General features: G+C 38.2%; 1 protein-coding gene across 8 annotated transcripts in view; it reads right to left on the bottom strand.

Annotated features, from left to right (window-relative positions):
- Positions 1 to 15,059, bottom strand: part of Birc6 (baculoviral IAP repeat containing 6) — a 212,273-nt gene that overhangs the window by 22,645 nt on the left and 174,569 nt on the right. For all 8 annotated transcript variants that reach the window (XR_011372505.1, XM_070025332.1, XM_070025333.1 and 5 more), the window contains one exon: positions 11,559 to 11,769. Coding sequence is in view for 7 of the 8 variants with exons in the window: in XM_070025332.1 (XP_069881433.1) it covers positions 11,559 to 11,769 (211 nt within the window). In the remaining variant the exon portion in view is untranslated. The remainder of the gene's footprint in view (positions 1 to 11,558; positions 11,770 to 15,059) is intronic.

The following is a 15,059-nucleotide window of genomic DNA, read 5'->3' as shown; positions in this document are numbered from 1 at the left end:
ATTTATACTGAATAAAATGAAAAGAACTTAATACAGCTATTTTCTTGGTATAGGAAAGAACTATTTAACCCCCAGCATTCCTACATGTCTAAGCATTTTAAAAATAAAGCCACTGGAAGAAGTTATCTGGAAACTACAAGCTGAAATGTCTGGATCCAGAATCATTAAAAATTAACACTTCAGAAAAAGATGTGAAAACTGTAAAAGAAAGTTCTTTTATCTATGAAACTTCATTTACCTATAAAACAAACATCACATTATCCTTCTTAGTTCTGAAACTCTTTTCCAATAATTGTAGTTCAAAATGAATTAAGATTAAAGATAAATATTTATATATAGTAATAGTCTGAGTATTGAAGTTCAAAGCTAGACCAAGCAGAACAGTCCATGAGATGCTTAGCTGGATATAATTAATCACCAAGAAGCTGGAAGTAGAACAGTGGCTCAAGTGGTAGATTGCTAACACTGAGCAAAAGAGTCTAGGTACAGGACCCAGATCCTGAGTTCAAGCCCCAGACCTGACTAAATAAATAAATATTGAAGTAGCAAACTCTTTGCTCCTAATGTCTCAAGAAAGCAAGAAAGTAACTGGGGAATTGCATCAGTCAATGATGCCAAGAATTCTGCAAAATTGTCTTCCATGATCAGAACTGTTTTAAACTCTGATTTCTTTTTCCTTTTTTTGTTGTTGTTGGTTGTGGGGCTTGAACTCATGGCCTGGGCACTGTCCCTGAGCCTTTTTGTGCTCAAGGGTAGCACTCCCACAATCACCTGTGGTTTTTTGAGTGGTTAACTGGAGATAGAGTCTCACAGGGACTTTTCTGCCTGGGCTGGCTTCAAACCATATCCTCAGATTGCAGCCTCCTGAGTAGCTAGAATTACAGGCGTGAGCCACCGGCATTCAGCTATGATTTCATTTTTAGTTTTACTTCAACTCTTTCTAAATGAAAGTACCAGTTTAATTTTTAATAGTTTGTAACAAAGTGGAAAAATTATTTTAATCTTGGAAAATATAAATAGGAAGTGTGTGCACAAAAATCAGTCAAAAGCCTTAAGAAGTCTTCTCACGTATATTTGTTATTTTGATTTAAATCACAAATTGAGTTATCATTTTAGTCCAGATTAAGCACCACCAGACATAATGAACCACTTCATGCTATCTGTTGAGCAATAGAGGGGTCTCAAATTTCAGTCCTCACCATATGCCCAAGAGATAGCCAACTAAGACAAAGAAAAGAAAGCAAAGCAAATGCTTACTGCACCGTCCTAATATCAAGCAAAGATTGATGAACAATTGAATCTGCTAAAGGTCATGGAAAAAAGAAATTTGTAAAAAAATTATGGTACATTAAATGTTTCTTGGTGAGGGAACGAGGTCTTTAAATTTGTAGGTAAAAGGGGCAGAGGTAAGAGGAGAGAATAGAAAATGTTTTGCTAATAGAAACAAAAGCATGAGGTCTAAAATTTAATCAAATTACTGTTTAGGTTTAAGAAAAGTAGGATACTTCTACAAATTAAGTTATTTTAAAGTAAGTGGTGCTGTGGCCATAGTTCAAGCCCCGTGATGGACAAAAACAATAGGACAAAAACAATAACAAACACAAAACAAAACAAAACAATGAATTTCTTTGAACTAGGAAGAACCTTTGAAAAATGTCCTTATCAAAAGAATTAAATTGTCCTGGCCTGACAGGGATTAAGGCTTTTTGAATAGCGGCAAATCCTTCTGTCAAATTTTTGTTAAAATTGTGAAATACCGAATATTCTACAATACAATTATCTGGCTACTGGAGTCCACAGGAAAATATCATAAATAAAGTAATAAATTTGTTTCTGCCTCTGAAGCAGCAATGAACTGCCACATTTATTCAAAAGTAAAACCAAACTGCCATAGCTACATGTACTCAGACGCCAAGTGTGTACATGCACGCACGCACGCACACGCGCGCGCGCGCGCACACACACACACACACACACACACACCTCACTTCCTGGTAACTGGGAGTGGCTAACGGAAAAGAGTCTCACAGACCTTCCTACTCCAGCTGGTTTCAAGCTGTGATTCTCTGATCTCAGCCTCCTTTGTAGGTGTGAGCTACCTACCCAGTTATGGCTACACTTTTGACCTCAATCAGAGATAATGTAGGCATGAGGGACCAGCAAAGATAAATTTGACCAAGACCATGTGTAAAACCCAATGGGACATATCTTCACCATGAGATTAATTCAATTTGTCACACAACACAGCTAACTACATTTACATTCAAGTGAAAACAGTATACATTGTAGAAGTTTAAAATATTAGCATTTCTTCTGACATTTTGTTCCGTTTATGGCAGAAGTCTCAATATGTTACTAAGCCTGGCTTCAAACTTGTGATTTGCCATGCTCCAATCTTGGGACTCTTAAGTATGTATTCATGTGGCTCTTTCATAGCAGTCCAAAATAAAATGTTGAAGAAATTGTCACAAAAGGCAGAGCATTTGCTTATTTCATAAACACTACCCTATTGTATTACTATATCAATTCTTCAAATTTTTCATAACAAAGGAGATTTGATTAACTGAGTTAATTAAAAGAGCAAGAAAATATAAAATGGCTTAACCTAATTCACCAGCCAGACAGCATACATAATGAGGCTTCGTCTGCTTTGGCGATCTACCAATTATTAATTAGGCTAACTAGAATGTGATGCATTCATAGCAAAAATATGCTGCCTTTTACTGCCCTAACACAGTTCTAATGTAAATTCTTCAGATAATGAAAAAAAGATAAGTGAAAGGAAAATATCAGAAAAAAATGGAGAATCTACTTTATTGTTTAACTTTCTAAAGTTATCAAAAAGAATTTTTTAGTTGAAATTATTCTTATGCAGTCAGTCTTTAACTCCTATATGAAGAGTAGAAAAACTTTCTTTTTCTATTTCTCCTTATTTTAAACCTGCTGTACAAAAGTAAATCCTTGTTAAATTTTCACCGTAAAGAGAAAAACTCACAACATACAGAAACCTGTTTTGCAGGGCATGGGGGCTCACCCTTTTAATCTTAGCTACTCAGAAGACGCAGATCTGAGAATTGTAATCTAAAGCAAATCCAAGAAGACAAATCCAAAAAAACTTTTTTTGGGGGAGGGGGAGGTCATGGGACTTGAACTCTGGGCCTGGGCACTGTCCCTCAGGTCTTCAACTCAAGGCTAGCACACTACCACTTGAGACAGAACACCACTTCCAGTTTTCTGAGTGGTTTATTGAAGATTAGAGTCTCATGGACTTTCCTGCCCAAGCTGGCTTTGAACCAGGATCCTCAGATCTCAGCTTCCAGAGTCGCTAGGATTAAAGACGAGAGCCACAATACTCAGCCAACAAAACTTTTATCTCCAGTTAACCACTAAAAGCTGGAAGTGGAGTTATGACTCAAGTGGTAGAACATCAAATTTGAACAGAAAAGTTGAGTGAAAGGAAGGCCCTGAGTACAAACCTTAGTATTGACACCAAAAAGTTATTTTTGCTTCATTGTTATCATTTACAAACTGTACAAAGTTATTTCCTTGCCAACTACCTACGGCAAGAAAACAAAATATATACCTAGAGAATTTTGAGTCTAAATTCTATATAAAGTCATGGCTGTGATTATTACTAAAAAAATTTTAAGTGTAAATAATTTTATATTTATTAGAACTTACCCACAATAAAGTAAATTAGCATATTCTCAAGAAACTAAAAAAGAAATGAATAAAGCACAGAGGCTGAAACAAAAATACTACACTCATTAAAAAGAGAATGCAGGAAATAACTTCCATTTTGTTTCTTTCTTTTTTTTGTTTTGTTGGTGCTGGTCTTAAGGACTAGAACTAAAGGCTACAGCACTGGTGCTAAGCTTTTCTGCTCAAGGCTAGCACTTTACCCCTTGAACCACAGCTCCACTTCCACTTTCATACTTTTGTTTTCTACTTGCCTAAAGTCACCAATCTGCTAGTTAAGAAAATCCATGTCCCCAGATTTGATCTCTCATACTTAATATAAAATGAAACATTGTAACCATGAGCTGGTGCATCACCATACACCTAACTGAAGTGGTCTTTATCAAGTATATAATGTTACTTATCCTTTGACACTTCCTGTGAAGTTTTTTCTTTTCCTTTTCTTTCTTTTGTCAGTTGTGGGGCCTGAACTTTGGGTCTGAGTGCTGTCCCTCAGCTCTTCAGCTGAAGGCTGAAGGTCTACCTCTTGAGCCTCAGCCCCACTTCCAGCTTTTTCTGCTTACATGGTGCTGAGGAATTGAACCCAGGGCCTCATGCATGCAAGGCAAGCACTCTACCACTGAGCCACCTTCCCAACCCCTCTTTTCCTTTTCTTTTTGTCTGTTATATGGCTTGAACTCAGGGGCTGGGCACTGACCTTGAGCTCTTTTACTAGCCACAGCTCCTCTCTGTTTTCTGGTGATTAACTGCATGTAAGAAATCTCGTGAACTTTGCTGCCTGGCTCTGATTGGCAATCCTCAGATCTCAGCCTTCTGAGTAGCTACAAGCATGAGCCACCAGCATCTAAATGTTTGTTGTTGTTGTTTTTTTTTCCTTTCCATTTTTGAGACAAATTTTCACTCTGTAGCCCAAGCTGGCCACTCAAGTTCCTTTAACTTTAGCCTCACCTCCCCAGTGCTACAAGTTAGGCTGTACACCACCACATCTAGCTTGCAAAGATTGCCCCCCCCCCCTGAAAGAATTGATTTCCTCCCACACTCTGAAGGCCTAAGCATTAAAGGTTATTACATAAACACCATTAAACTAAAGAAGCCAGAAAATAATTTGGAATTTAAAAAAATGAAAAATTAGTACTTTTCTACACTAGGCAGGCAACCAGAAGTAACTATTTTCAAACTGGGGTCAACAAAGTGAATTTCACTTAAATTTAAAATAAATGGTACACTTAAAACAATAACAACAAAGACAGATTTCTTGTGTCCATATCTTGGGGTTCATTTCACCTAGCATCATCTTATCTAGACATACATAGAGTTTTTGAACTTTTCAGCTCATCTGACAAGATTGTCATATAAATATACTAATTATTGTTAAATAAGGGAAACCATGAGACCTAAACTTCTTTGGGACTGGCTTGCTTCACTTAATATGATTTTTTCCAAGTTGTACTATGAGATTTTTTTTTCCTTCCTTCATATCTTCTTCCCTCTATGGTATATCCCCTGTTGTCACTGTACTTAATTTTGGTACACTGCATCTTGTATATAGATTTGTCTAATCTGGAGAAGGAAAGGGAAATAACAAAACACTGAAACAAGGACACGGGATGACCCATTGCAACAATGATACCCACAGGACAGTACATTAGAAACTGACTTTACAACTTCGGGGGGGGGGGGGAAAGGGAGGGATAGTGGGACAACAACAAGGGAAGGGGTAACAATGATGGACAAGTAATGTACTCATTGCCTTACTCATGTAACAGTAACCCCTCTGAACAGCATCTGCACAATAAAATAAATTTCATTTTTATTACTTTGGAACTCCTTTTGATATTTTTATTGAACTGATTATTAAGATAATTTCTCTGAATTAAGAATATGATATATGCAAAAGAAGTTAAACAGAACCAACACTTAGAACTTAGTCATTTTTGTAGTTTTGTTTAAGCAATTTCAATTGAACAAATGAGAAAGAACCAGGTTGGATATGGTGGTACACATCTGAAATTTCAACACTCAGGCAGTAGAGACAGGGAGATTTTTAGTTTGAGGCCATCCCAGGCTAAACAGCAAGCTATAGAATACAGTAGGTAGTACAAGAGGGTATTTGGGGGGGGGGGGGGGAGGGGGGGTGAATAAGCATATCATTACACATTTGAAATTCACAATGAGCCTCATTGTTTAGTACAATTAATACATGACGGGAAAGTCCTTTCTTTCTTTCTTTTTTTGCCAATCCTAGGGCTTGAATTCAGGGCCTGGGCACTGTCCCTGAGCTTCTTTTTGCTCAAGGCTAGCATTCTACCACTTGTGCCACAGCACCAATTCTTCTTCTGTTTATGTGGTACTAAGGAATTGAACCCAGGGCTTCATGCATACTAGGCAAGCACTCTACCACTAAGCCACATTCCCAGCTCTGACAATACAATCTTTTTTTTTTTTTTTTTGGGGGGGGGAGCGGGGGTCCGGTCGTGGGGCTTGAACTCTGGGCCTGGACGCTGTCCCTCAGCTCTTCAGCTCAAGGCTAGCGCTCTACCACATGAGCCACAGCACCACTTCCAGCTTTTTTCTTTTTAATTATGTGGTACTGAGGAATCGAACCCAGGGCCTCATGCATGCAAGGAAAGTGCTCTACCACTGAGCCACCTTTCCAGCCCCTGACAATACAATCTTAAAGAAAAAAAAAACAAAAAAAAACTATTGCTCAGAAGAAAATAACACTTTTATTTAACCTTATCAGTATATAGTTAGGACTAATTTTTCAGAATGTTATAAAGCTAATGCTCAAAAGGTCTCATGTATACAATTAGAAACTCACTCACTTTCTCACTGTCTCCCTAGTAGCACTGACATATAAATTCCAGGACTAGACTGATGTTCTATTTGAAATATGACCCTGGCCCTTTTGGCTTTGGCTATTTTTGATATAGGATTTCTCTTACTGCCTGAGGTAGCCTAGACCAAAATCCACCTAATTATGTGTCCTGCCAGAGTTGGGATGACAAGTGTGCCCAACTTTTTTCTGGAGACATGGGGTCTTGCAAAATTTTTGCGCAGTTTAACCCTGAACGGTGGTCCTTTCAATCTCAGTCCTTTGAGTGGCTTGGATTGCAGCTGTAAGCTGTTGTAAAGATCTTTAACAATTTACTTTATAAAGGCTACCCTGAAAACATACAATCTTATTCTTCAATTGAAAATTGACAAGAGCTCAATTAACTTTCTATTTTGAAGTGCCATACTTGTCTGATATTTTTGTTGTTGCTAGATTGTGGTGCCAGTACTAGGGCTTGAATTTAGGCCTGTGTGCACTGACCCATACATTTCTTTTGCACAGTGCTAGCACTCTATCACCTCAGCCAAAGCTTCTCCAGCTTTAATTGAATATAAGCTTCACAACTTTCCTACCCAGGCTGGTTTCAAACCACAATCCTCAAATATCAGTTCCCTGAGTGGCTAGGATTATAACTATGAGCCACCAGCACCCAGGTTTGTGTTCTATAACTTTAGAAAGAATGCTTGTTTATACTAACTTTTACACTTAACATTATCCAATTAATACATATTGTAAATTTTGGGGGAAAAATGTTAGTAGGAGCACACAATTGTAAAAATTAAAGATTATAATATCATTAAAGACGTTCATAAGGTCATTTGCTACCTCATAAGGTAGCAATAAGGTAATTTATTTAATTGCTACTACATAAGGCAGCAAATATTCAGCAGATTACTTTAAAAATTAGGGTAGTTTCTTTGTTGCTTTGTTGCTATCAGTACATGAGACCCTAGACCCAATTTGCCTACATCTACCTCCTGACTAACTACAGTTGCAGGTATGAACACCACACACAGAACTAAATTTTAAAAGATGGACAAAAATCTCACTAAATCTCTTCCAATTGCTATCTTACAATATCAACAGGTTCATTTATCAGGAAACTCAAAAAATAATAAATTAAATATTATATTTACCCATTTAAGTAGTGTCTAGTTTACACTAAAGAACCTTATCAGAGTATTATACGAAGCAGCTGTCAAGCTACAATGGAATAACTATTTTATTAGTAAAATATAATTACAACCAAGGAAATTCTTAGTCAATAATATTCTTAGTCAATTCAATAATGAGAATTAAGTGGCTACTTTTGAGACTTACATGTTTGCATTCATATCTATGTACATACATTTATAATTATCTCAAATATTATCACACAGAATAGTAAAATGCAGTTATAGAACTACAGAGTTTATTTATAAAATAAATACTTATGTCACTATGACAACTCAAGTATTTTCTCTTGCAATCATTCTTACTAAAGCCTTAGAATGTACAGAAAATTTCAGTAATATGGCTATAATATTAAATCTGTTGGCCTATTCCCTGGCATAGTACCTTAATAGGAGAAGGTATAAAAAAATAACTCAAGCTGGGTGCTCACGCCTGTAATCCTAGCTACTCAGGAGGCTGAGATCTCAGGATCGCAGTTCAAAGCCAGCCCAGGCAGGAAAGTCTGTGAGACTCTCATTTCCAATAAACCACTAGAAAACCAGAAGTGACTCATGTCATAGAGGGCTCACCTTGAGCTGAAGAGTGCAGGGACAGTGACCAAGGCCAGAGTTCAAGCCCTACCACCAATCAAAAATCAAAAGACAAAAAACAAACAAACAAACAAAAAAACAAAACTCAACCTCCTAGGTGCTAGTGATTCACGCCTATAATCTTAGCTACTCAGGAGACTGAGATTTGAGGATCATGGCTCGAAGTCAACAGGGGCAGGAAAGTCTGTGAGATTCTGATCTCCACTAAGCTACTAAAAAAGCCAGACCAGCAGTAGAACTACTCAACAGGTAGAATGCTAGCCTTAAACAAAATAAGCTCGGGGACAGTGCTCGGGCCCTGAGTTTCAGGGCCAGAACGTTAAAAACCAAGCTACTACCCAGGCATTGCTGGTTCAAGCTAGTAATCCTAGCTACTTAGAAGGCTGAGATCTGAGGATTATGGTTCAAAACCAGTCCAGGCAAAAAAGTCCAAGAGACTCTGATCTCCAAGTAACCACCAAAAACCTCGAAGTATAACTGTAGCTCAAAGTAGTAGAGCACTAGCCTTGAGCACAAAAGCTCAGGACCTGAGTTTAAACCCCACAATGAACAAAAAATTTTAAAAGCTACTTATAACAGCTATTAGGGTGATACAAAGAAGCCCAACATTGTAAGCACAAACCCAGAAAACCACACGGACATACAGTCACATAGAAGAAGAACTTATTATCAGCTGAAGCTGACAGGCTAGCTCTCCAGGGATAGAGAGTAGCAGCCTGCTCTCAGGCAGGGGAGGTAATAATATAGTATCAAGGAGGCTGAAGGCAGAAGGGGCTGGGTGTCAGAAATCTTTTGTAGTTGCAGCTGGACACTGGAGATGTTGGACAGCAAGGGAAGTACATCCTATAGCTGACACCTGGCCGGGGGAGGGGGGGAGGGGGGGATTCTTTATCTGGCATGTAGTTGGGACAAAACATTCTATATTTGGCATGTAGCCACTGAAAACATTCTATATTGGACATGTCGCCAGGTCAGGGCATGTTACAGCTAGACACTAGAAATAGCCTTTGCCTGGAATAAGGCATCCTGAGTGTGGTAGTAGCATGTTGCTGACACAGTTGGGGCTGGGGTATGTGCAATTTGGGTGGGAGTGGGCAACTGTGGCTGAGCCTGGCTTGTGTATGACACAGTTGGGGCTGAGGTATGAGCAATTTGGGTGCGAGTGGGCAACTGTGGCTGAGCCTGGCTTGTGGATGACACAGTTGGGGCTGAGGTATGTGCAATTTGGGTGGGAGTGGGCAACTGTGGCTGGGCCTGGCTTGTGGATGACCCACGATGAAGACCGTTTACCCAAAATATGGGTGAATATGCTAACAAACAACTCTACATGAGAGCCACATTTAAAAACAAATTCAGGTGGGCACCATTAGCTCACCCCTGTAAATCCGAGCTACTCAGAAGGCTGAGATCTCTAGATCGTAATTCGAAGCTGCCAAGCCGGAATATATGATGTTTATCTCCAACTAAGTGCCCTAAAAGCCAGAAGTGGAGCAGTACCTCTGGTGGTAGAATGCTAGCCTTGAGCACAAAACCTCAGGGACAGCACTTTGGCCCTGAGTTCAAGCCCCAGAACTGGCACAAAACAAACACACAAAACTCAAGGCTTTACAAACTTTGAATGTTTCCTTACAAGCTATTATAGTCATCTCAAACATTATACAGGAAAAACCCAAGATTCCAAGTAAAAGACAGAGGAAATTTCAAAGCTTGGTATGTATAATATAGATGATTGGCTTAGAGAACCATAAAAGAAAGTGACATCAAATATAATGCTGTTCTCTTCTATACATTAAAAGTGTACTAATCAAGAAAATGTCCCTTCCTGGGCTGGGAAGGTGGCTCTTGCATGCATGAGGCCCTGGGTTCAATTCCTCAGCACCACATAAGCAGAAAAAGCCAGAAGTGGTGCTGTGGCTCAAGTGGTAGAGCACTAGCCTTGAGCTGAAGAGCTGAGGGACAGTGTCCAGGCCCAGAGTTCAGGCCCCACAAATGACACAAAAAAAAAAGATGAAAAAAAGAAAATGTCCCTTTCCATTTTGCTGCCCAAGTAACAGAGCAGTATTAAGCTACAGCTTGTTTTTGATTTGAGTTTCACTATGTTGCCCAAGCTGTCTTTGAACTCCTGGGGACTCAAGGAATCCTGAGGACCTGGGATTATGCACACATGCTACATGCCTAACATACAGCTTTTTGTATCTTTTCTCTAATTTATGATTCTCACCACGTAGCAGTAAGTCATTAGCTTTTATTTTGTTTAGAAAGTATTATTTTGTTAAGAGTATGATAAGCATAATACACCACTTGAGCCACACTGCCAACCAAAGTCACAACTGTTAAAAAAAAATAATGAAAGTATATGAAACCAATAAAGACAGGATGATCTGACAAGTTGATGTTTCCTTCAGTGCAAAACACAAAGGCAATTCTTTGCCATTATTTGACCTGTATTTTAAACTGAAATAACTCAGAACAGGGAAAGCAAATACAGTGCAAACATGGGAACAATATTTGCCTAAAAAAAAACATTTTTCACATTATTCAAGAAGTTCCTGATAACAAAACTAATCATCAAACAAGACAAAACTAATTTAAGATGTCAACTGTTCCATCAACATTCTATTGTAGCTACAAAAAATAAATGTTCAATCTTCTGACTTCATAAAAAGGTTACACCATAAAATGCAACGAAAACCTAAATGTAATAATAGTCCATAAACCCAACAATTTGGCTTTTAAGATTCTACCCTGTGGGGATTTCTGTAAGCCTCAAAAAAGTCTGAGGCTATTACAAACTGAAGGTGACTTACATACCACCCACTAATAAATGGTCAAATACATACATAACATCTGTATACAATGGACAACCAGAGATATAAATGTCAGTGACAGGCATTAACTGACACTAGAAGATGTCTCTGACATCAATACTTAGTGAAATTGGCATCTATTTGTATAGCTAGTACAAAGTAATTGCATTTTAAAAGAATTCTGCTAACTACAGATATCTGAGAAGTAACTGCAAATAAATGTTTTTAATTATAGAGACACCTTTTCTTTGTACATGGTATGTGTGTGTGTGTGTGTGTGTGTGAGAGAGAGAGAGAGAGAGAGAAAGAGAGAGAGAGAAAGAAAGAAAGAGAGAGAAATCTATGTATGAGAGTTAAAATAGTATTTATCAATGGAAAAAAAAATCTTCCAGAGAGCCATTTAAAAAATAACTATTACAGACAAGTTCAGGAAGAAGAAGTTAAAGACACTACCTCAAACGGTTGGTATAGGTATCAACACATGTCTTCATTTTGGCCAATAATGTACCAACAGAAGTTTGACACTCTGTTTGTTCTTCCTCTTCTTCACCATTCTCTGTCGAAAGAGGCAATAATAGAGGCACCATAGATGTACAAGAAGCAATCGCCCGGAGCAATTCCAACAGAGCACGATATAATGGCACATGTCTTGCCATATCCAGAACTGTAGGAGAAGTGTACAAGAAAAAAATGAGAACACATACACCTTAAGAGTGGGCCACACAGGCCTAGTGTTGGTGGCTCATGCCTATAAGCCTAGCAACTTAAAGAGGCTGAGATCTGAAGATCACAGTTCAAAGACAACCCTGGCAAGAATTTATCTCCAATAAACTACTTATCTTAAACTTATCTCCAATAAACTACTCAGAAAAAGCAGGAATGGCCCTATGGCTCACGTGGTAGAGTGCTAGCCTTGAGCAAAAGGAGCTCAGGGACAGCTCCCAGGCTGAGTTTAAGCCACAGGACAGGCAAAAAAAAAAAAAAAAAAAAAAAAAAATCCATAAATAAATATTTAAATACTTTAAAAATGAGTAAAGCTGGCACCAGTAGCTCATGCCTATAATGCTAGCTACTCAGGAAGCTAAGATCTGGTTCAAAGCCAGCCCAAGCTCAAAGAGCTGTGAGACTCTAGTCTCCAATAAACCATTCAGAAAACAGGAAGTGGTGCTGTGACTCAAGTGGTAGAACGCTAGCCTTGAGCTGAGGGAGGCACCCAGGCCCAGACCAACAACAACAACAAAAAAAGCAATTCAGTAGACATTACAATACTTGACTACAGAACCACAGCAACAAAATATGGTAATGTTTAGAAGACAGACTCTTCCACAAAGAGTGCTAAGAAATCTGCACATGTAGAATACTGAAACTAGATCCCCGTATCTCTCAGTACAAATATTAATTCAAAATGGATCAAAGATCTAACTGTAAGGCTGAAACTCTGAAGCTACTAGAGCAAACTGTTACATTCATATACCTTACTTTCTAAGAAAGACAAATAATTAACTTGATATCTGCAGGTCAAAACATCTATTGACTTGAGTGTCTGCCAGGTAACACTGGTCTTGGGAATCAAAATATACACAAGATAAACTTACAACAATGCTTTGCTCATATACAAATCTTTCTTGGTGTTTGCTAAAACAGAAGGTCCTCTGAATAACTATTCTCTCATATGGTCTCAACTCTATGCAATGACAAAGATTCTCTCTACACCTATTCTCCATCTGGCTACTTTTTCTTCAAAGATGTCTCTGTGCACTTTTGACTTCTAGCCACTAAGCTACATTACCAGTCCATTTAGCTCTTTATTAATCTGCAAATGTATCTCTTTAAGCTATTTCTATTTGTTTTCTGAAAGGATACACATTTCCATACTCTGAAAACAGCACTAAAATCGTAAAGATTTTGTAACACTTTGAGCACCACCAAGTGCAAGTAATTTAACATGAATGCCCTCATACATAGTGTATTTTTATTTATTAATTTTTATGTGTGTTTATGTGTGTGCTCACGTGTCCATTTTCCCAACAGTTCTGAGACTTGAATTCATGGCCTCGAGATGTCCCTGAGTCTTTATTTTTACTCAAGATTAGTGCTCTACAACTGGAGTTACAGCACCACTTCCAGCTTTTTGTTGGTTAATTAGGAGGAGAGTTTCATGAATTTTCATGCCAGGGTTGGCTTCAAACCATGATCTTCAAATCTTAGCTTCCTATGTAGCTAGTATTACAGGCTTTTATTTGTTTCTTTAAAAAATACAAAAAAGTGCATTGCTGGGCATCGGTGGCTCATGCCTATAATCCTAGGTACTCAGGAGGCTGAGATCTGAGGAAAGCAGTTCGAAGCCAGCCCAGGCAGGAAACTCTGTGAGACTGTTATCTCCAATTAACAAAGGGGAGAAAAAAGCCAAAGTGGTAGACCACAACCTTTGAGCAAAAAAAGCTCAAGGATAGTACCCATGCCAGAATATCCACACCAACACACAAAAATAAAAAGAAAAATAAAAAATAAAAACGAGGGCTGGGAATGTGGCTTAGTGGTAGAATACTTAGTAGTAGAGTGGTAGAAAAAGCTGGAAGTGGCACTGTGGCTTAAGTGGTAGAGTACTAGCCTTGAGCTAAAGAACCTCAGGGACAGAGAGCCCAGGTCCTTAGTTCAAGCCCCAGGACTGGCAAAAAATAAAAAATAAAAAAATAAAAAAAGATACAAAGCATTTTTTTTAATGAAAGTAAAATGAGATGAAGGGGATAGTCTGAAGTAACGTTTTTTGGCCTAATAACAAACATTCCCAACAGTCAAACAATATCCCCATCTAGTGGTCAGTAGAATAACTACAGGCTTACTAAATACAAATTAAATGTGAACTACACAGAAGAAAAAAGCTATTGGAACAATAAATGCCGCTTTCAGATTTACATAATCATGCTAAGTGGAAGTCAAAATGTTGCAAGTAAATTAGAATGGACACAAACTTTATATAAAGGTTTTCTAGCCAGATACCCTGGCTCACACCAGTAATCCTAGCTACTAAATTGGCTGAGATCCAAGGATCACGGTTCAAAACCAGCCTGGACAGGAAAGATCATGAGACTCTTACCTACAATTAATCAGCAAAAAGTTGGAAGTGGAACTACAGCTCAAGCAGTAGAGCACCTAAACTATGAGCAAAAACTCTTCAGGGAAAACACCCAGGCCCTGAGATCAAGCCCTAGGATTGGAACGATAGATAGATAGATAGATAGATAGATAGATAGATAGATAGATAGATAGATAGATAGATAGATAGATAGATAGATAGATAGATAGATAGATAGATAGATAGATAGATAGATAGATCCCTATTATTAATATTCTTTTATTAATTTTATTTTTCTTTTTCTACTTTTTATTTTTTTATACTGTATTTTTTCTAGCAGTTTTTACTCATTTTTTAAAATCTTCAATTTTATCTAATATTTATCTTAACTGCTCTTATTTATACATTGCTTTTCTTCATTTTTCAACTGGGTTTTTTGGGGAGGGGGTCGGTGGTGGGGCTTCAACTCAGGGACTATACACTATCTCTGAACTTTTGTGCTCAAGAATAGCACTCCACCACTTTGAGCCAACACGCCACTTCCTCTGTTGCTTTTGTTTTTGTTTTTAATCTCTTGTTAGTACACAAACATAGACAAGAAACCAATGTAAAAGAATGCAGAACACAGAAATATGCCCACATGAGCTGGGAACGTGGCTTGTGGTAGAGCATTGCTTAGCATGCGCAAAGCCCTAGGTTCAATTCCAGTACCACATAAACCAAAAAAGCTAAAGTGGTGCTGTGGCCCAAGTGGTTAAGAGTGCTAACCTTGAGCAAAAGAAGTTCAGGAACAGTGCCCAGGCCCTGAGTTCAAGCCCCCAGGACTGGTTTTTAAAAAAAGAAAAGAAATATGTCCGCACAACTGTAGCCATCTGGTT

This window comes from Dipodomys merriami, unplaced genomic scaffold (assembly GCF_024711535.1).
Source record: "Dipodomys merriami isolate MVZ:Mamm:240054 unplaced genomic scaffold, mDipMer1.0.p SCAF_17, whole genome shotgun sequence".
NCBI classification, from domain to species: Eukaryota; Metazoa; Chordata; class Mammalia; order Rodentia; family Heteromyidae; genus Dipodomys; species Dipodomys merriami.
Note: the sequence above shows the minus strand (reverse complement) of the source record. Positions and strands in the feature narration are given on the sequence as shown.